Source organism: Pseudophryne corroboree, chromosome 8, assembly GCF_028390025.1.
Source record: "Pseudophryne corroboree isolate aPseCor3 chromosome 8, aPseCor3.hap2, whole genome shotgun sequence".
NCBI lineage: Eukaryota > Metazoa > Chordata > Amphibia > Anura > Myobatrachidae > Pseudophryne > Pseudophryne corroboree.
In genome coordinates, this window is record NC_086451.1 from 14,179,902 (window position 1) to 14,201,313 (window position 21,412).

At 48.1% G+C, this 21,412-nt stretch overlaps 1 protein-coding gene across 5 annotated transcripts in view; it reads left to right on the forward strand.

The window, feature by feature from the left end:
• Window positions 1-21,412, forward strand: part of VAV2 (vav guanine nucleotide exchange factor 2) — a 248,345-nt gene that overhangs the window by 207,266 nt on the left and 19,667 nt on the right. For all 5 annotated transcript variants that reach the window (XM_063935911.1, XM_063935912.1, XM_063935915.1 and 2 more), the window contains exons 6-11: window positions 1,996-2,094; window positions 2,800-2,868; window positions 6,329-6,429; window positions 14,177-14,276; window positions 14,539-14,634; window positions 14,881-14,949. In XM_063935911.1, the coding sequence (XP_063791981.1) occupies window positions 1,996-2,094; window positions 2,800-2,868; window positions 6,329-6,429; window positions 14,177-14,276; window positions 14,539-14,634; window positions 14,881-14,949 (534 nt within the window). The remainder of the gene's footprint in view (window positions 1-1,995; window positions 2,095-2,799; window positions 2,869-6,328; window positions 6,430-14,176; window positions 14,277-14,538; window positions 14,635-14,880; window positions 14,950-21,412) is intronic.

The window sequence follows — 21,412 nt, forward strand, 5'->3', positions numbered from 1 at the left end:
TACCGCGGCTGCGTTTGACGGCATGGCGGTTGAACGCCGGATCCTGAAGGAAAAAAGGCATTCCGGATGAAGTCATCCCTATCCTGATCAAAGCCAGGAAGGATGTAACAGCAAAACATTATCACCGCATTTGGTGAAAATATGTTGCGTGGTGCAAGGCCAGTAAGGCCCGACGGAGGAAATTCAACTGGGTCGATTCCTACATTTCCTGCAAACAGGAGTGTCTATGGGCCTGAAATTGGGGTCCATTAAGGTTCAAATTTCGGCCCTGTCAATTTTCTTCCAAAAAGAACTAGCTTCAGTCCCTGAAGTTCAGACGTTTGTAAAAGGGGTACTGCATATACAGCCTCCTTTTGTGCCTCCAGTGGCACTTTGGGATCTCAATGTAGTTTTTTGGGTTCCAAAAGTCACATTGGTTTGAACCACTTAAATCTGTGGAGTTAAAATATCTCACATGGAAAGTGGTCATGCTGTTGGCCCTGGCCTGGGCCAGGCGCGTGTCAGAATTGGCGGCTTTATCCTGTAAAAGCCCTTATCTGATTTTCCATTCGGACAGGGCGGAATTGAGGACTCGTCCTCAGTTTCTCCCTAAGGTGGTTTCAGCGTTTCACCTGAACCAACCTATTGTGGTGCCTGCGGCTACTAGGGACTTGGAGGACTCCAAGTTGCTAGACGTTGTCAGGGCCCTGAAAATATGTTTCCAGGACGACTGGAGTCAGAAAATCTGACTCGCTGTTTATCCTGTATGCACCCAACAAGCTGGGTGCTCCTGCTTCTAAGCAGACTATTGCTCGTTGGATTTGTAGTACAATTCAGCTTGCACATTCTGTGGCAGGCCTGTCACAGCCAAAAATCTGTAAATGCCCACTCCACAAGGAAGGTGGGCTCATCTTGGGCGGCTGCCCGAGGGGTCTCGGCTTTACAACTTTGCCGAGCAGCTACTTGGTCAGGAGCAAATACGTTTGTAAAATTCTACAAAATTGATACCCTGGCTGAGGAGGACCTGGAGTTCTCTCATTTGGTGCTGCAGAGTCATCCGCACTCTCCCGCCCGTTTGGGAGCTTTGGTATAATCCCCATGGTCCTTACGGAGTCCCCAGCATCCACTTAGGACGTTAGAGAAAATAAGAATTTACTTACCGATAATTCTATTTCTCGTAGTCCGTAGTGGATGCTGGGCGCCCATCCCAAGTGCGGATTGTCTGCAATACTGGTACATAGTTATTGTTACCAAAAAAATCGGGTTATTGCTATAGTGAGCCATCTTTTCTAGAGGCTCCTCTGTTATCATGCTGTTAACTGGGTTCAGATCACAAGTTGTACGGTGTGATTGGTGTGGCTGGTATGAGTCTTACCCGGGATTCAAGATCCTTCCTTATTGTGTACGCTCGTCCGGGCACAGTATCCTAACTGAGGCTTGGAGGAGGGTCATAGGGGGAGGAGCCAGTGCACACCAGATAGTCCTAAAGCTTTCTTTAGATGTGCCCAGTCTCCTGCGGAGCCGCTATTCCCCATGGTCCTTACGGAGTCCCCAGCATCCACTACGGACTACGAGAAATAGAATTATCGGTAAGTAAATTCTTATTTTTTGTCTTAAACGTCTTAAAAGTGTCCTGCACCTCTTACTCCTGGGGCTAAACTTACTAAAAAAAAGTGCTTTTCTGGGGCAATATTTTGCATTTAATATTATTGTATTTGATATTATTGACCCTTTACATCCAGTGTCCGAAAATGCCGCAGACCCAGTGGCAGCTGGGTAAATTTACCCCCTGGCCTTTATATAAATAATAGAACCCAAAATGTAAAAATTCAGGGTGTATGAGGTGTCTTATTATGCAGCCGTATTGGTGTTTCACACAGTGGGGTAACAGGTGAGATGTGTGATGGAGTCTTCATGTGATAGGCGCAGGAAGGGTATTGGTAGGAGCTGTATTACCCCCTATCACATCGAGCTTTCATCCGTCTGATCTGTATCTTGTGTTACTGTGTCCATCAGAAAATGGTGATGACAGAAGACGACAAAAGGAACTGCTGCCTGCTGGAAATCCGGGATACGGAGGACCGCTACTACAAGACGCTGGATGACATCCGCATAGTGAGTCCGGGGAGATGCGCTACGCGCAGGGGCGGCCGCCCTCCGCTCCTCCATATGTTATTCATTAGTATTGGAGATGGCGTCTGTAATTGTGTTTCCATCCATCGTATCACACGGCACAGGTCTCCGGCAGCTGAGAAGAGTCCGTAGTGGCGCAGGGATACCGTTATCACTGCACGTGTTCTAATTGCACTACAAAGTCTAATAAAAGAAAGTTATTGGTGCCTCTTACAGGCCGGACTTGTTTTATGTGATCACCTACCCTCCCGAGCTGGCAGTGGCCTCTCTGTTAGAGGAAGCCGGGCTTGTACCAAGTGGACACTTTACCACATTATAGCGCTTTGTTTAAGCCACGCCCACTGCTTACATCACTTGGAACCACTGCGGAGCACATAGAGACCCTGAAATAAATGTAACGCTTTGCGTCATCTTGTTGCGCAGTGATGGCGGACTGGAGTAGTGCCAGTAACAACGGGTTCCCAACCTGTGACCTTTATACAGAGGAATAATGCACATATTAAAGGTTTCCCTCATATAGTGGAGTAATTCTCTCCCGCTGTCCTTCTCAATCCTGTGCATTCTCTCCAGTCCCGGTACCTGCAGACAGTAGCCACCGGTCACTGCGCCCGCACTCTCCTGTGACAGGCCAGCATGCCCCTCCCTGCTTTATATATCCTGCTGTATATTCCACTTTCTCTCTTTCAGAATTACATGTTACCCCTGAAGCAGATCCTCTCGCCGGCGGAGATGGCTGTAATCTTCATTAATCTGGAGGTAAAATTATTGTTATTTTGCTCCTAGATATGAGATGAATGTACGTTGCCTACAGATGGTGCAGATCAGGCTGCTGGGGGGTTATAGGGGGGCCCCCTACCCCGCCCACATGGAGGCAGCGCTGTAACGGGGCTGGGGGGTTATAGGGGGGCCCCCTACCCGCACACATGGAGGCAGCGCTGTAACGGGGCTGGGAGGTTATAGAGGCCCCCCTACCCCGCCCACATGGAGGCAGCGCTGTAACGGGGCTGGGAGGTTATAGAGGCCCCCCTCACCCGCACACATGGAGGTAGCGCTGTAACGGGGCTGGGAGGTTATAGAGGCCCCCCTCACCCGCACACATGAAGGCAGCGCTGTAACGGGGCTGGGAGGTTATAGAGGCCCCCTACCCGCACACATGGAGGCAGCGCTGTAACGGGGCTGGGAGGTTATAGAGGCCCCCTACCCGCACACATGGAGGCAGCGCTGTAACGGTGCTGGGAGGTTATAGAGGCCCCCCTCACCCGCACACATGGAGGCAGCGCTGTAACAGGGCTGGGAGGTTATAGAGGCCCCCCTCACCCGCACACATGGAGGCAGCGCTGTAACGGGGCTGGGAGGTTATAGAGGCCCCCCTCACCCGCACACATGGAGGCAGCGCTGTAACGGGGCTGGGAGGTTATAGAGGCCCCCCTCACCCGCACACATGGAGGCAGCGCTGTAACGGGGCTGGGAGGTTATAGAGACCCCCTACCCACACACATGGAGGCAGCGCTGTAACGGGGCTGGGAGGTTATAGAGGCCCCCCTACCCCGCCCACATGGAGGCAGCGCTGTAACGTGGCTGGGAGGTTATAGAGGCCTCCTCACCCGCACACATGGAGGCAGCGCTGTAACGGGGCTGGGAGGTTATAGAGGCCCCCTCACCCGCACACATGGAGGCAGCGCTGTAACGGGGCTGGGAGGTTATAGAGGCCCCCTCACCCGCACACATGGAGGCAGCGCTGTAACGGGGCTTTGAGATTATAGAGGCCTGCTCACCTGCACACATGGAGGCAGCGCTGTAACGGGGCTGGGAGGTTATAAAGGCCCCCTACCCCGCCCACGTGGAGGCAGAGCTGTAACGGGGCTGGGAGGTTATAGAGGCCCCCTACCCCGCCCACATGGAGGCAGAGCTGTAACGGGGCTGGGAGGTTATAGAGGCCCCCCTACCCCGCCCACATGGAGGCAGCGCTGTAACGGGGCTGGGAGGTTATAGAGGCCCCCTACCCCGCACACATGGAGGCAGCGCGGTAACGGGGCTGGGAGGTTATAGAGGCCCCCTACCCCGCCCACATGGAGGCAGTGCTGTAACGGGGCTGGGAGGTTATAGAGGCCCCCTACCCCGCACAAATGGAGGCAGCGCTGTAACGGGGCTGGGAGGTTATAGAGGCCCCCCTGCCCGCACACATGGAGGCAGCGCTGTAACAGGGCTGGGAGGTTATAGAGGCCCCCTACCCGCACACATGGAGGCAGCGCTGTAACGGGGCTGGGAGGTTATAGAGGCCCCCTACCCGCACACATGGAGGCAGCGCTGTAACGGGGCTGGGAGGTTATAGAGGCCCCCTACCCCGCACACATGGAGGCAGCGCTGTAACAGGGCCGGGAGATTATAGAGGCCCACTACCCCGCACACATGGAGGCAGCGCTGTGTATACATGTGTCAGTGTATAAATACATGTGGTGGGGTGTGTATACATGTGTCACTGTGTATATACATGTGGTGGGGTGTGTATACATATGGCGGGGTGTATACATGTGTCAGTGTGTATATGTGTGGTAGGGTGTATACATGTGTCAGTGTGCATACATGTGGTGGGGTGTGTATACATGTGTCAGTGTGTATATACATTTGGTGGGGTGTGTATATATGTACCAGTGTGTATACATGTGGCGGGGTGTATACATGTGGGGTATATACATGTGACAGTGTGTATACATGTGGCGGGGTGTGTATATATGTGACGGTGTGTATACATGTGGTAGGGTGTATACATGTGTCGGTGTGTATATACATGTGGTGGGGTGTATACATGTGTCAGTGTGTATACATGTGGTAGGGTGTATACATGTGGCAGTGTGTATACATGTGGTGGGGTGTGTATATATGTGACAGTGTGTATACATGTGGTAGGGTGTATACATGTGGCAGGGTATATACATGTGTCAGTGTGTATATATGTGGTAGGGTGTATACATGTGTCAGTGTGTATATATGTGGTAGGGTGTATACATGTGGTGGGGTATATACATGTGTCAGTATGTATACATGTGTCAGGGTGTATACATGTGGTGGGGTGTGTATATATGTACCAGTGTGTATACATGTGGTGTGTATACATGTGGTGGGGTGTATATATGTGTCAGTGTGTATACATGTGGTAGGGTGTATACATGTGTCAGTGTGTATATATGTGGTGGGGTGTATATATGTGTCAGTGTGTATATATGTGGTGGGGTATATACATGTGTCAGTATGTATACATGTGGTGGGGTGTGTATATATGTACCAGTGTGTATACATGTGGTGGGGTGTGTATATATGTGTCAGTGTGTATACATGTGGTAGGGTGTATACATGTGTCAGTGTGTATACATGTGGTGGGGTGTATACATGTGTCATTGTGTATACATGTGGTGGGGTGTATACATGTGTCAGTGTGTATACACCCCATTTCAACATGTGTCAGTGTGTATATACATGTGTCAGTGTGTGTGTGTGTGTGTGTGTATATATATATATATATTATGTGTGTGTCAGTGTGTATATACATGTGTCAGTGTGTATATATGTGGCAGGGTGTGTATATACATGTGTCGGTGTGTATATACATGTGTCGGTGTGTGTATATACATGTGTCCGGTGTGTATATACATGTGTCAGTATGTATACATGTGGTGGGGTGTATACATGTGTCAGTGTGTATATATGTATGTGTCAGTGTGTATATACCTGTGTCAGTATGTATACATATGGTGGGGTGTATACATGTGTCGGTGTGTATATACATGTGTCAGTGTGTATATATATATATATATATATATATATATATATATATATGTGTCAGTGTGTATATACTTGTGTCAGTATGTATACATGTGGCAGGGTGTATACATGTGTCGGTGTGTATATACATGTGGCAGGGTGTATACATGTGTCGGTGTGTATATACATGTGGTGGGGTGTATATATGTGGCAGGGTGTATACATGTGTCGGTGTGTATATACATGTGTCGGTGTGTATATACATGTGGTGGTGTGTATATACATGTGGCAGGGTGTATATATGTGGCAGGGTGTATACATGTGTCGGTGTGTATATACATGTGGTGGGGTGTATATATGTGTCAGTGTGTATACATGTGTCAGTGTGTATATACATGTGTCAGTGTGTGTGCCTGTATATATGTACACTAATCACGCTCTGCTCTCCTGTCCCCAGGAACTAATAAAGGTCCATTTTAACTTCCTGCGCACCATAGAGATGTCCATCATGTCGGGCGGAAGCACCATCGGGCAGGTCTTCCTGGACTACAAGGAAAGGTAAGATAAACCAGTCACCGCCTTCCCATTCCTGTGGCTAATGCCCGATCTCCTCTTCTGTCATACATACGTCATTATGTTACACGGCTCATACACGGTACAGTCTGCACTGCAGGTGTGATACAGACACAGCACACGGATCCGTTCTACATATTACACCTGTCCTGCCCAAGAGTAGGCTACAAACCCCATCCGCAGTATCTGGTAACTGTCCCTGCATTGCCACCTGCTGGCAGACCGTGATATTACAGCAGGCTTCCTGTACTCCTGAGGCTCCATTAACTAATAATGACTGTATTACATGATGGAAAACATGACGAGTGTGTAGAATATCCAGAATTACATAAATCTTCCGTACATCAGGGCTCACCAGGTTTTTACTGGGAAAGGCTGAACATATTATATCCACGACACAGTCTGGAGGTTTTACAGATAGCCATAAGGGAAACTTGGAGGACCATGAATAGGCCCACGGGCCACCAATTGGACGGCCGATCTTGTCACTGCTTCGGGTCATCATTCTCTACAGAGATAGATACAGTATACATATGATGAATACAAAGTGGTCTGTATTTGGGTAAAGACGTTTCTATGAGAGACTGGGAGTGGCAGGCTAAATACTGTACTGCAGATAGTGGAATCCGTTCCCCATATAACTGTATTCCACAAAACCAAACTAGATACTGGAAATTATACCCCCTAGACTAGCACAATGGGGTAATAAGGGTATCAGGGGTCTCTCACAGTATGCTGCATCTCCTCGTACAGTTCACAATATGAGCTGCTTGAGGAGACTGTGTGTTACAGTACAGGGACTGTCCAGATGAAGGGAAGTGGTACTGAGCAGGCAAACGTTAAGACCAGATACTAGGACCACCGTGCAGTATATTCTGTAGAGCAGACGTTGTGCTGTGTAGTAGATAGCTACTCTATAATATCACCTGTAAGACATTATTGTGTGTGGACTGATCAGGGCAGGAGAGGATGACTAGCGGATATCGCTGGTCATTGTCACCAAGCTCCCATTAGCCGTGTGGCACAGTGACAGTAGTATGACCTGCTGCATGCAATTACAGCTTCCTCCTGGGGAATATACAATGGCAAAAAGCAATACTGGTCTTGTTATCCACTCAGAGGGACGCATATACGGCCTAATTCAAGGTTAATTGCAAAACAACATTTTCCTCTAATGGGCAAAACCATGCTGCACTGCAGGGGGGGGCAGATATAACTTGTGAAAAGAGAGTTAGATTTGGGTGGGGTGTGTTCAAACTGAACTGGATAGGTTACATTCTCAGTGATGTCACTGTCTCCTAGTAACTGGATAGACTGCACTCTCAGTGATGTCACTGGCTCCTAGTAACTGGATAGACTGCACTCTCAGTGATGTCACTGGCTCCTAGTGACTGGATAGGCTGCACTCTCAGTAATGTCACTGGCTCCTAGTGACTGGATAGGCTGCATTCTCAGTAATGTCACTGGCTCCTAGTGACTGGATAGGCCGCACTCTCAGTGATGTCACTGGTTCCTAGTGACTGGATAGGCTGCACTCTCAGTGATGTCACTGGTTCCTAGTGACTGGATAGGCTGCACTCCCAGTGATGTCGCTGGCTCCTAGTGACTGGATAGGCTGCACTCTCAGTGATGTCACTGGTTCTGAGTGACTAGATAGGCTGCACTCTCAGTGATGTCACTGGCTCCTAATGAAGGAGTAAGCTAAACCCTGTCACAATCCATGCAGATCCTCTTTCCTGCCTGGAGTGTCGCTCTCTTCTCTGGTCTCTCTGTCAGATTGTGCTAGAAGCACCAGAGTGGAGAGTGACACCCCAGACAACAAAGAGGAGCTGCACAGATTGTGGCAGGTGCTGGGTGCTAGAATGAACACTAGTGATAACTTAGCGTTCTATAATAGAGGGATGGGTGGACACCATATCTCTGCGTTCCATGATCACTGCGTCATCATGTAGCGGGGGGGATACCACACCCGTTTACTACATATTGTCACATTTCCCATGATTCATTTCCTGTGTATGTTGACCACATGTTAAGGTCTCTGCAAAGCATGCTATAATTATAAAACACATGTGGTGATCACTGTTACTATCTGGTACATTAACCTTTTATACCTGTCATCCATGCCATAAGCGTGGAAGATCTGTGCATCGTGCTGGGAGATAGATGGGGGAGGTCACGTCATGTATATCAGTCATGGTTGCTGTATGCTACCTCTGCTCATTATTCTGCATGCAGATTCGCCGTACATTCCCAGGATAGAGAGAATTGTAAATGAGATACAGACTGACCCAGCGGTGACCCTTCAGGATTAATTTCTGCTGCTGTCAGCTCCGCATTGTTCTGCGGCGGAGATTCGCCGTGTAAATAAAGCAATAGCCTGCTAATAAGGACATAAGCTGACAGATCGGCATCTTCCTGGAGGAACTCCGCGGCGGATATCGCTGGCTGATAACCTGTGTGAGAGAGACGCGGACTAGCTGTCAGCACACGCAGCCATCGCATCTGCTGCGTATGTACAGAGGCGTGCGGGTCGCTCAGATCCCAGGCTGCGAGGAGAACTCTGCCCTGGCCAGGATTATAAATGTGTATTATTGATCACTAGGCAACCCATTATCTCCTCAATATGCAAGTCTAGGACTGATGACACGTATATAGAGAAGTAACCGGGTCTATGGTCAGGCTCTGGAGGCAGGAGTCTAGGGCAGCACCGACCCGTAGCTGCTTCTTCTCTTCCGTATTGTGCAGCCACTAATATAGTCAGTACAGTAAAGGAAAGGGCCTTTACACATTGCCCAGCTCCTCCTGGTGTGCTTCAGGTGCATTGGGATACCGGGTACCTGTCCATCAGACAAAGACGACTAGTGATATCTTTACAATAGGAGCATTATCATATACAGTGCATCCGGAAAGTATTCACAGCGCTTCACTTTTTCCGCATTTTATGTTACAGCCGTATTAAAAATGGAATAAATTCATTTTCCCCCCTCAAAATTCTACATACAATACCCCATAGTGACAGCATCAAAAAAATTATTTTTTCAGATTTTTGCTAATTTATTAAAAATAAAAAACTAAGAAACCACATGTACATAAGTATTCACAGCCTTTGCTCAATACTTTGTTGATGCACCTTTGGCAGCAATTACAGCCTCAAGTCTTTTTGAATATGGTGCCACAAGCTTGGCACACCTGTCTTTGGGCAGTTTCGCCCATTCCTCTTTGCAGCACCTCTCAAGCTCCATCAGGTTGGATGGGAAGCGTGGTTGCACAGCAATTTTCAGATCTCTCTCTTAAAATCGGTTTTAAGTCTGGGCTCTGGCTGGGCCACTCAAGGACATTCACAGAGTTGTCCTGAAGCCACTCCTTTGATATCTTGGCTGTGTGCTTAGGGTCATTGTCCTGCTGAAAGATGAACCGTCTCCAGAGTCTGAAGTCAAGAGCGCTCTGGAGCAGGTTTTCATTCAGGATGTCTCTATACCAGGCATGTCCAAACTGCGGCCCTCCAGCTGTTGTGAAACTACATATCCCAGCATGCCCTGACACAGTTTTGCTGTCAGATAATGCTAAAGCTGTGTAAGGGCATGCTGGGATGTGTAGTTTCTCAATAGCTGGAGTGCCGCAGTTTGGACATGCCTGCTCTATACATTGCTGCAGTCATCTTTCCCTGTATCCTGACTAGTCTCCCAGTTCCTGCCGCTGAAAAACATCCCCACAGCATGACGCTGCCACCACTATGCCTCACTGTAGGGATGGTATTGGCCTGGTGATGAGCGGTGCCTGGTTTCCTCCAAACATGACGCCTGGCATTCACGCCAAAGAGTTCAATCTTTGTCTCATCAGACCAGAGAATTTTGTTTCTCACGGTCTGAGAGTCCTTCAGGTGCATTTTGGCAAACTACAGGCGGGCTGCCATGTGCTTTTTACTAAGGAGTGGCTTCCGTCTGGCCACTCTACCATAGAGGCCTGATTGGTGGATTGCTACAGAGATGGTTGTCCTTCTGGAAGGTTCTCCTCTCTCCACAGAGGAATGATGTAGCTCTGACAAAGTGACCATCGGGTTCTTGGTCACCTCCCTGACTTGGGCCCTTCTCCCCCGATCGCTCGGATTAGACGGACTGCCAGCTCTAAGAAGAGTCCTGGTGGTTCCAGACTACTTCCATTTACTGATGATGGAGGCCACTGTGCTCATTAAGTCCTTCAAAGCAGCAGATATTTTTCTGTACCCTTCCCCAGATTTGTGCCTCGAGACAATCCTGACTCAGAGGTCTACAGACATGTCCTTTGACATCATGCTTGGTTTGTGCTCAGACATGCACTGTCAAGTGTGGGACCTTATATAGACAGGCGTGTTCCTTTCCAAATCATGTCCAATCAACTGAATGTACCACAGGTGGACTCTGATTATCTGTAGGAACATCTCAAGTATGATCAGTGAAAACAGTATGCACCTGAGCTCAATTTTGAGCTTCATGGCAAAGGCTGTGAATACTTGTGATTTCTTAGTTTTTATTTTTAATAAATTTTCAAAAATCTAAAAAAAAAAAAATTCACGTTGTCATTATGGGGTATTGTGTGTTAAATTTGGAGGGAAAAATTTAATTCATTTTGAATTAAGGCTGTAACATAAGAAAATGTGGAAAAAGCGAAGCGCTGTGAATACTTTCCGGATGCACTGTATCCATGAGGTGTCTTCATACTCTTGATTCATACAGGATTCCATATTACATACGATTTGGTGTGATTGTAGTTTAAGGTTGAACAGTGATGCGATAATATACTTTACATTACTGTACATTCTGTAGCTTCACTAATAACGCCATCCAGTGGTGAAAACTCAGGCGAGAAAAGAAAACAAAGACGTACTGGGGAGACGATTTATTGGCTCGGGTGTTTCGGGGTTTTAAAAGTCTTTTACTTTGCATTAGGAAGGGGACTCATCTAACCCCCAGATCCCAATTTAAGCGTCTCACACTCCCTTACGAAGCCCTCCCTTTACACTCCTGCAAACTTTACACAAATGAGTGCCACCTCTACTGCAAACTGGTTTCCGCCTCCCTTTCCCGCCTCCAAGATTTTGCCTTTTTGTGCTCCTTACCTCTGGAATTCTCTACCTCTCCCTATGAGACTCTCCACCTCTCTACACAACTTCAAATGGGCTCTCAAGACCCATTTCTTGATGAAAACCTGCTCTTCTCCTACTACCTTATCCTATCCTTACTACCCCATCTGTGTCACCCCTGTCCGTCTTCCCCTCCCCTTTAGAATGTAAGCTCTGATGAGCCCTCTTCCCTCATGTGCTTTTCCTTCCCTCACTTATAGCATCTTCTACTTTAATTTTAGAAGTCCACGTTTGGTTCTACCATTATGAGAAAATGCGTCTTTCACAGCTCAGTGCTTTAACGCTTTCTTTTTCTGTTACTGAAATTGGCTCAGGGTCCCGTGGCTGGCTATATAATACCAGGTGGAGACCCTATTATAGGAATGAATCTATAGAGCAGATGCAGACTCCCCGATGTTCTGTGTAGGCGGTCAGCACCGCACTCTCTCGGAGAATTACAGAACCAGGGCGCTTATTGAATAGTTAAATGATTACAGCGCTGTGAAACCACGAGACTGCATTGTCCGCACTAATTTGTTTCTAATTATCTGCAATCTCCTCTGACAGTCTCATAATTGCTTTTTTTCTTTCTCTCTCTTCTGTGTCTTGTGGAACATTAAATTATATTTTGTTATGTTACTGGCTGTAAGAAACCTATTAATGGTGCTAACTATCGTGTTTATTTTAATGATTGCTTTAAATCTGAGTTGGGAATTTTTTGTTAGACGTTTGGTTTAGTCTGTAGAAACAGGCAGGGGAAGTGGATGCAGAACATTTTAAAGGGACGGCACACTAAATCCCAGCATCTAGGAAATAATATTTTCGTGAGGAAATGAAACACACAATTTTTTTTACATTTTTTTTTACAGAATGTTTCTTTGTTCAAGCATCAACATAACATTGCGGTGCAGATTTATACAATAGAGTACACTGTTACAGCATATGACACAGCGCCACCTGCTGTCCCTCCAGTGTAGTTTCTCAAGCCCTGCTCAGCCTGCAGCTGTTGCTCTATACCAACAGAGTTATTCTAATCCTGCTGCTGGGTGGTGATGATTTTGGCTAGTAGATGGGTGCTGCTTCTTTTCCTGTCTCAGAGTGTATCACATTGTAACGGTCTCCAATAAGTAGTATCGCCCTTCAGACTTTGAACAAGTCTCAGTATTGAGCAAAACTATTTTCATTGGTATTTTATAGATGCGTTTACAATAATTCATGGTCGGCGGGAGTTTACCTTTCAAATTATATTTTTAGTGTTATGGTAGCTTTTAAAGCTGCGTAACTCGTTATTGACACACTTTTCCAAATGTGCTCCTCGCCTTTTATAGGTAGCCAAGGGAAATGACCGGGAGGTTGGGGTTTTTTTATGTGGTGGATACAATTGGCTTAAATCTGAATTGCGCATAATGTGAATGCCGCTGGGGATTCATTTTCCTGTTATTGCTGGCTGGTATTTCTGGTTGGCAAGGCATGGAGAAGTGAGGTGCGGTTATTAATTCAGGGTGTATTCGCTCCCAAAGGGTTGCGTTGGCTCGTACGTCTGTTTTATGTGGCTTAAGATGAGGACCAGTGGATGCAGCAGGTTAGCGTGCCAGCCAATCCCTGTGTTACATAACAGCTGGCACGGCATCACGCGTTACTTATAATACAACGTCTGTTAATGCTGAAAAGTGGCCGCAAATTGCAGCTCCTCTTTGGAAAGGAAAGAATATGTAATTACCGGTAGAGGACGCTTGTAACAGCGCCGCAGTAACTACACGTATCTGATGATTCCCCGTCCGAACAGCCCAGCGTGCTCGGATTAATTTCACAGACTGGCCTTTATATCAGGAGGAGGGCTGGGAGCAGGAAAATTCTACTTTTTGGTTCGTCTCCCAGTTTATTCACTTGTGGTTTGGAAATTGGAACATTTGGTTTTGCTTTAAATCTTCCAGCAATCCTGACTTTATAGTTACGGTTTTCTGGGCCTGGCGCAGCGCCTGCTCGGGCTGAGGATCTCCATATAGAACTGGGCGGAGGTGGCGCAGACGTCAACCGCAGCACAGAATTAGTTTGGTGTCTTTTAGAGATTTACAGATTCTTGGCAATGGGGATATAGTGCAGAACTCGGTGAAGATGAAGATCTCTGCCGTGCATTCGGTCCTTGGCCGAGCGCAGTTTCTGAAGCTGCGTTTTCTACCCCCGCAGAGATACTTTCATGGGTTTGGACGGTTTCTGTAATGTTTGAGGACTTGTCAGATTGTATTGGATTTGTCAGAAATGGCGCGGCGTTATCCAGCCGTAGCATTAGTATAAAGACGCAGATGGCGGCCACGTCAGATTCAGGCCCACAAGAGATAGTAAAGTCTCATTTCCAATGTCAGACAGGGCCGTACGCCACAATCCACTTGTAGGAAATTGTATTAGACAGCGCTCACAGTTACCGTACGCTGGTCCAGGCTGTGTAGGTCTCTCAGGACGCAGGTTAAATCCCTGTGTTCAGGATCTTAATGTGAACCTTCATTGTCCTGAAAGTCCATCCAGCGACTCTCCCTCCAGTCAATGCACAATTTATGTCACCAGTAAAAATATCTTGATGAACTTCTGTTATTAATTCCGTGTATTATTTAACGTCCGACGCTTGTGTACCGCCAGGCTGCTGATATACGGAGAGTACTGCAGCCACATTGAATATTCCCAGAAGACGTTGGACCAGCTGATCGCCACCCGGGAAGACATTAGGATAAAAATTGAGGTGGGTACAGTGGCTGATTCTCCATCATACGCAGCAGCGTTTATTGGCGGTCGCCACCCTGCGACTTTATTCAAATACAGCTACAAACTCCTTCCCTTCGCATGGCCAAATGCACAAGGCCTGAGACGTCCACTTTTAGCGCCCGTGCACGCTGTAATAGCGATTGCTGCATGCTTATAAGCCACCATTGGTCTGAATGAGACCCACCATTTATAATCAACGCTCCACTCACCCCAGTCTCCTCCCTTGTCCCCGCCCACAGGAATGCTCCGTGAAGGTGCAAGATGGGAAGTTTAAGCTTCAAGATCTGATGGTGATTCCTATGCAGAGAGTCCTGAAGTATCACCTGCTGCTTAAAGTACGTATGGACCGTTATTATGAGGTTTCCCGGCTGTGGGGTAATCCTTGTTGCCTGGTGATGCTGTATGCAGAGATTCTCTATGCAGTCTGTGCCTTGTTAGTGCCCCCTGCTGTACACCGTCGCGGTATCTTCTTAAATGTCACTGAGCTAGTGCAGACTTGTGTGTAGAGGGTGTGACGGCATGCTGGGACGTGTAGTTCCACAACAGGTTTTCTGATACTACCGCACTTTGTGCACACACAGGAACTTCTCAGCCACACTGCGGATTGCCCAGAGAGACACACGCTGAAAGAAGCACTGGAAGCCATGCAGGTAAGTGAACCCCTTGTCGTCGTCGGCACAGCGGACCTAGTTTAATGTTTCATTTATATTTCTTATTTCTCTGACGTCCTAGTAAATGCTGGGTACTCCGTAAGGACCAAGGGGAATAGACGGCTCCGCAGGAGACTGGGCACTCTTAAAAGAAAGATTAGGTACTATATCTGGTGTGCACTGGCTCCTCCCTCTATGCCCCTCCTCCAGACCTCAGTTAGAATCTGTGCCCGGCCAGAGCTGGATGCACACTAGGGGCTCTCCTGAGCTTACTAGAAAAGAAAGTATATTTAGGTTTTTTATTTTCAGTGAGATCTGCTGGCAACAGACTCACTGCTACGTGGGACTGAGGGGAGAGAAGCAAACCTACCTGCTTGCAGCTAGCTTGTGCTTCTAAGGCTACTGGACACCATTAGCTCCAGAGGGATCGAACACAGGGCCCGACCTCGATTGTCCGTTCCCGGAGCCGCGCCGCCGTCCCCCTTGCAGAGCCAGAAGACGGAAGAACCAGGAGAAAATCGGCGGCTGAAGACTCCGGTCTTCAATAAGGTAGCGCACAGCACTGCAGCTGTGCGCCATTGCTCCCACAGCACACCACACGCTCCGGTCTCTGGTGGGTGCAGGGCGCTGGGGGGGGGGGGGGCGCCCTGGGCTGCAATAAGTATACCTTTTGGCACAAAAAGCACATAATACAGTGTATAACACTGTATATGTGCAAAAAACCCCGCCATTAACATTATAAAAAGCGGGAGAAGCCCGCCGCTGAAGGGGCGGGGCTATCTTCCTCAGCACACCGGCGCCATTTTTTCTTCACAGCTCCGCTGGAAGGAAGCTCCCCAGGCTCTCCCCTGCAGTATACACTACAAGAAGGGTAAAAAAGAGAGGGGGGCACATAAATTTAGGCGCAAAAGGTGATATAAGCAGCTATTGGGGGAAAATTCACTTTGTGTTAGTGTAAATCCCTCTGTTATATAGCGCTCTGGTGTGTGCTGGCATACTCTCTCTCTGTCTCCCCAAAGGACTTTGTGGGGTCCTGTCCTCAGTCAGAGCATTCCCTGTGTGTGTGTGCGGTGTGTCGGTACGGCTGTGTCGACATGTTTGAGGACGCTTACGTGGAGGCGGAGCAGGAGCCGATAAGTGTGATGTCGCCCCCTGCGGGGCCGACACCAGAGTGGATGGATATATGGAAGGTATTAACCGACAGTGTCAACTCCTTGCATAAAAGGTTCGATGACGTAACAGCTTTGGGACAGCCGGCATCTCAGCCCGCGCCTGCCCAGGCATCTCAGAGGCCATCAGGGGCTCAAAAACGCCCGCTACCTCAGATGGCAGACACAGATGTCGACACGGAGTCTGACTCCAGTGTAGACGAGGATGAGACAAATGTACAGTCCACAAGGGCCAACCGATGCATGATTACGGCAATGAAAAATGTGTTGCACATTTCTGACATTAACCCGGTTACCACAAAAAAGGGTATTATGTTTGGGGAGAAAAAGCAGCCAGTGACTTTTCCCCCATCTGATGAGTTAAATGAATTGTGTGAAGAAGCGTGGTGTTCCCCAGATAAGAAATTAGTGATTTCTAAGAGGTTACTAATGGCGTACCCTTTCCCGCCAACGGACCGGTTACGTTGGGAAACATCCCCTAGGGTGGACAAGGCGCTCACACGCTTATCAAAAAAGGTGGCACTGCCGTCTCAGGATACGACCGCCTTAAAGGAGCCTGCAGATAGAAAGCAGGAGGCTATCCTGAAGTCTGTGTATACACACTCAGGTACTATACTGAGACCTGCAATTGCTTCAGCATGGATGTGTAGTGCTGCAGCTGCTTGGTCTGATACCCTGTCAGATAACATTGATTCCCTTGACAGGGATACTATTTTGCTAACCATAGAGCATATTAAAGACGTCGTCTTATATATGAGGGATGCACAGAGGGACATTTGCCGGCTGGCATCTAGAATTAATGCAATGTCCATTTCTGCCAGGAGAGTATTATGGACTCGGCAGTGGACAGGTGATGCTGATTCTAAAAGGCACATGGAGGTTTTGCCTTATAAGGGTGAGGAATTGTTTGGGGACGGTCTCTCGGACCTCGTATCCACAGCAACAGCTGGGAAGTTGACTTTTTTACCTCAGGTTCCCTCACAGCCTAAGAAAGCACCGTATTATCAAGTACAGTCCTTTCGGCCTCAGAAAGGCAAGCGGGTCAGAGGCGCGTCCTTTCTGCCCAGAGGCAGGGGTAGAGGGAAAAAGCTGCACCAGACAGCCAGTTCCCAGGAACAAAAATCCTCCCCTGCTTCCACTAAGTCCACCGCATGACGCTGGGGCTCCACAGGTGGAGCCAGGTGCGGTGGGGGCGCGTCTCCGGAACTTCAGCGACCAGTGGGTTCGCTCACAGGTGGATCCCTGGGTTCTACAAGTGGTATCTCAGGGATACAAGCTGGAGTTCGAGGCGTCTCCCCCTAGCCGTTACCTCAAATCAGCCTTGCCAGCTGCTCCCAAGGAAAGGGAGGTAGTACTGGCGGCAATTCACAAGCTGTACCTTCAGCAGGTGATAATCAAAGTTACCCTCCTTCAACAGGGACGGGGTTACTATTCCACAATGTTTGTGGTACCGAAACCAGACCGTTCGGTGAGACCCATTCTAAATTTGAAATCCTTGAACACTTATATAAGGAAGTTCAAGTTCAAAATGGAATCGCTCAGGGCGGTTATTGCAAGCCTGGAAGAGGGGGATTTTATGGTGTCACTGGACATCAAGGATGCTTACCTACATGTCCCCATTTACCCACCTCACCAGGAGTACCTCAGGTTTGTGGTACAGGACTGTCATTACCAATTCCAGACGTTGCCGTTTGGTCTGTCCACGGCACCGAGGGTATTTACCAAGGTAATGGCCGAAATGATGATACTCCTTCGAAAGAAGGGAGTTATAATTATCCCGTACTTGGACGATCTCCTTATAAAGGCAAGGTCCAAGGAGCAGTTGTTAGTCGGAGTAGCACTATCTCGGGATGTGCTACAACAGCACGGCTGGATTCTGAATATCCCAAAGTCGCAGCTGATTCCTACGACGCGTCTGCTGCTGTTGGGCATGATTCTGGACACAGAACAGAAGAAGGTGTTTCTCCTGGAGGAGGAGGCCCAGGAATTGTCATCCCTGGTCAGGGACCTCCTGAAACCAAAACAGGTGTCGGTGCATCACTGCACGCGAGTCCTGGGAAAGATGGTAGCTTCTTACGAAGCAATTCCCTTCGGCAGGTTCCATGCAAGGATCTTTCAGTGGGATCTGTTAGACAAGTGGTCCGGATCGCATCTTCAGATGCAGCGCTTGATCACCCTGTCCCCGAGGGCCAGGGTGTCTCTGCTGTGGTGGCTGCAGAGTGCTCATCTTCTCGAGGGCTGCAGATTCGGCATTCAGGACTGGGTCCTGGTGACCACGGATGCAAGCCTCCGAGGTTGGGGGGGGCAGTCACTCAGGGAAGAAACTTACAAGGACAGTGGTCGAGTCAGGAGACTTCCCTACACATAAATATTCTGGAACTAAGGGCCATTTACAAGGCCCTGAGTCAAGCAGAACCCCTGCTTCAAAACCAACCGGTGCTGATTCAGTCAGACAACATCACGGCGGTCGCCCATGTAAACCGACAAGGCGGCACAAGAAGCAGGATGGCGATGGCAGAAGCCACAAGGATTCTTCGATGGGCGGAGAATCACGTGCTAGCACCGTCAGCAATGTTCATTCCGGGAGTGGACAACTGGGAAGCAGACTTCCTCAGCAGGCACGACCTCCACCCGGGAGAGTGGGGACTTCATCCAGAAGTCTTCAAGCTGATTGTAAATCGTTGGGAAAGGCCACAGGTGGACATGATGGCGTCCCGCCTCAACAAAAAGCTAAAAAGATATTGCGCCAGGTCAAGGGACCCTCAGGCGATAGCTGTGGACACTCTAGTGACACCGTGGGTGTATCAGTCGGTTTATGTGTTCCCTCCTCTTCCTCTCATACCAAAGGTACTGAGGATAATAAGAAAGAGAGGAGTAAGAACTATACTCATCGTTCCGGATTGGCCAAGAAGAACTTGGTACCCGGAACTACAAGAAATGATCTCAGAGGACCCTTGGCCTCTGCCGCTCCGACAGGACCTGCTACAGCAGGGGCCCTGTCTGTTCCAAGACTTACCGCGGCTGCGTTTGACGGCATGGCGGTTGAACGCCGGATCCTAATGGAAAAGGGCATTCCAGATGAAGTCATTCCTATGCTGATTAAAGCTAGGAAGGATGTGACAGCAAAACATTATCACCGCATATGGCGAAAATATGTTGCTTGGTGTGAGGCCAGGAAGGCCCCAACAGAGGAATTTCAGCTGGGTCGATTTCTGCACTTCCTACAGTCAGGAGTGACTATGGGCCTTAAATTGGGATCCATTAAAGTCCAGATTTCGGCCCTGTCTATTTTCTTTCAAAAAGAACTGGCTTCACTGCTCTGAAGTTCAGACGTTTGTTAAGGGAGTGCTGCATATTCAGCCCCCTTTTGTGCCTCCAGTGGCACCTTGGGATCTCAAAGTTGTGTTGGATTTCCTAAAATCACATTGGTTTGAGCCACTTCAGACCGTGGAGTTGAAGTATCTCACGTGGAAGGTAGTCATGCTGTTGGCCTTGGCCTCAGCTAGGCGTGTGTCAGAATTGGCGGCTTTGACCTGTAAAAGCCCATATCTGATTTTCCATATGGACAGGGCAGAATTGAGGACTCGTCCCCAATTTCTCCCAAAGGTGGTATCAGCGTTTCATTTGAACCAACCTATTGTGGTGCCTGCGGCTACTCGGGACTTGGAGGATTCCAAGTTGCTGGACGTAGTCCGGGCCCTGAAAATCTATGTTTCCAGGACGGCTAGAGTCCGAAAAACTGACTCGCTGTTTATCCTGCATGCACCCAACAAGCTGGGTGCTCCTACTTCAAAGCAGACTATTGCTCGCTGGATCTGTAGCACGATTCAACTTGCACATTCTGCGGCGGGACTGCCGCATCCTAAATCAGTAAAAGCCCATTCCACGAGGAAGGTGGGCTCTTCTTGGGCGGCTGCCCGAGGGGTCTCGGCTTTACAACTTTGCCGAGCTGCTACTTGGTCGGGATCAAACACTTTTGCAAAATTCTACAAGTTTGATACCCTGGCTGAGGAGGACCTTGAGTTTGCTCATTCGGTGCTGCAGAGTCATCCGCACTCTCCCGCCCGTTTGGGAGCTTTGGTATAATCCCCATGGTCCTTACGGAGTACCCAGCATCCACTAGGACGTCAGAGAAAATAAGAATTTACTCACCGGTAATTCTTTCTCGTAGTCCGTAGTGGATGCTGGGAGCCCGTCCCAAGTGCGGACTTTCTGCAATACATGTATTTAGTTATTGCTTAACTATAGGGTTATTGTTATGAGCCATCTGTTGAATGAGGCTCAGTTGTTGTTCATACTGTTAACTGGGTATAGTTATCACAAGTTGTACGGTGTGATTGGTGTGGCTGGTATGAGTCTTACCCTGGATTCCAAATCCTTTCCTAGTAATGTCAGCTCTTCCGGGCACAGTTTCCCTAACTGAGGTCTGGAGGAGGGGCATAGAGGGAGGAGCCAGTGCACACCAGATATAGTACCTAATCTTTCTTTTAAGAGTGCCCAGTCTTCTGCGGAGCCCGTCTATTCCCCTTGGTCCTTACGGAGTACCCAGCATCCACTACGGACTACGAGAAATAGAATTACCGGTGAGTAAATTCTTATTTTTACTATATACGTGGTAGAGCTCCATCATGGCAGAGACAGGTTGTGTAAATGTTATTATATGATAAAGTATAATGTGAAACACACATTCTAAACGTGTCTGATGTAAACCGGCCATAGGGGGCGCTGTTGCATCAGAGTTTATAACGACGACTGATTTATGTTGGTTGTGCACTGAGATTCCCTTGATATCTTTTCTTGGACATTCATAGAAATATAAAGTTAAAATAATGTTTATTCTCCTTTAAAAGTAACATGGGGGGGATTCAATTAGCTACAAAAATGCTGTATATTAACGCAGTAAAAAAAAAAAATGACTGCGGAATGCAGGTTTGCACACCCTATTTAATTGCAAATTATTGAAAATGGGACACTTGCTTTAATTCTTACCGTCAAAACCAGCGAAAATAGGCATATGTGCCTGTACTCCAAAATAAAGCCAAACTAAGATAAGAAAACAGTATAGAAGTCTATTAGTGGTCATAATAAAAAGATTTGGGTACTTACATTGGGTCAAATGGTTGTTAAATGCATTTTTTTTTTTTTAAATGGGTTTAAATATATATTTGGGTCATTTTAAGCCACTTACAAAAGACTTCCAAAAAAAACCATAAACGATTACTCCCGCCTGCAAGCCTAAAATCATTTGTCCTACTCATAAAACACCCCACTATACCTGTCCCATACCTTGTGCC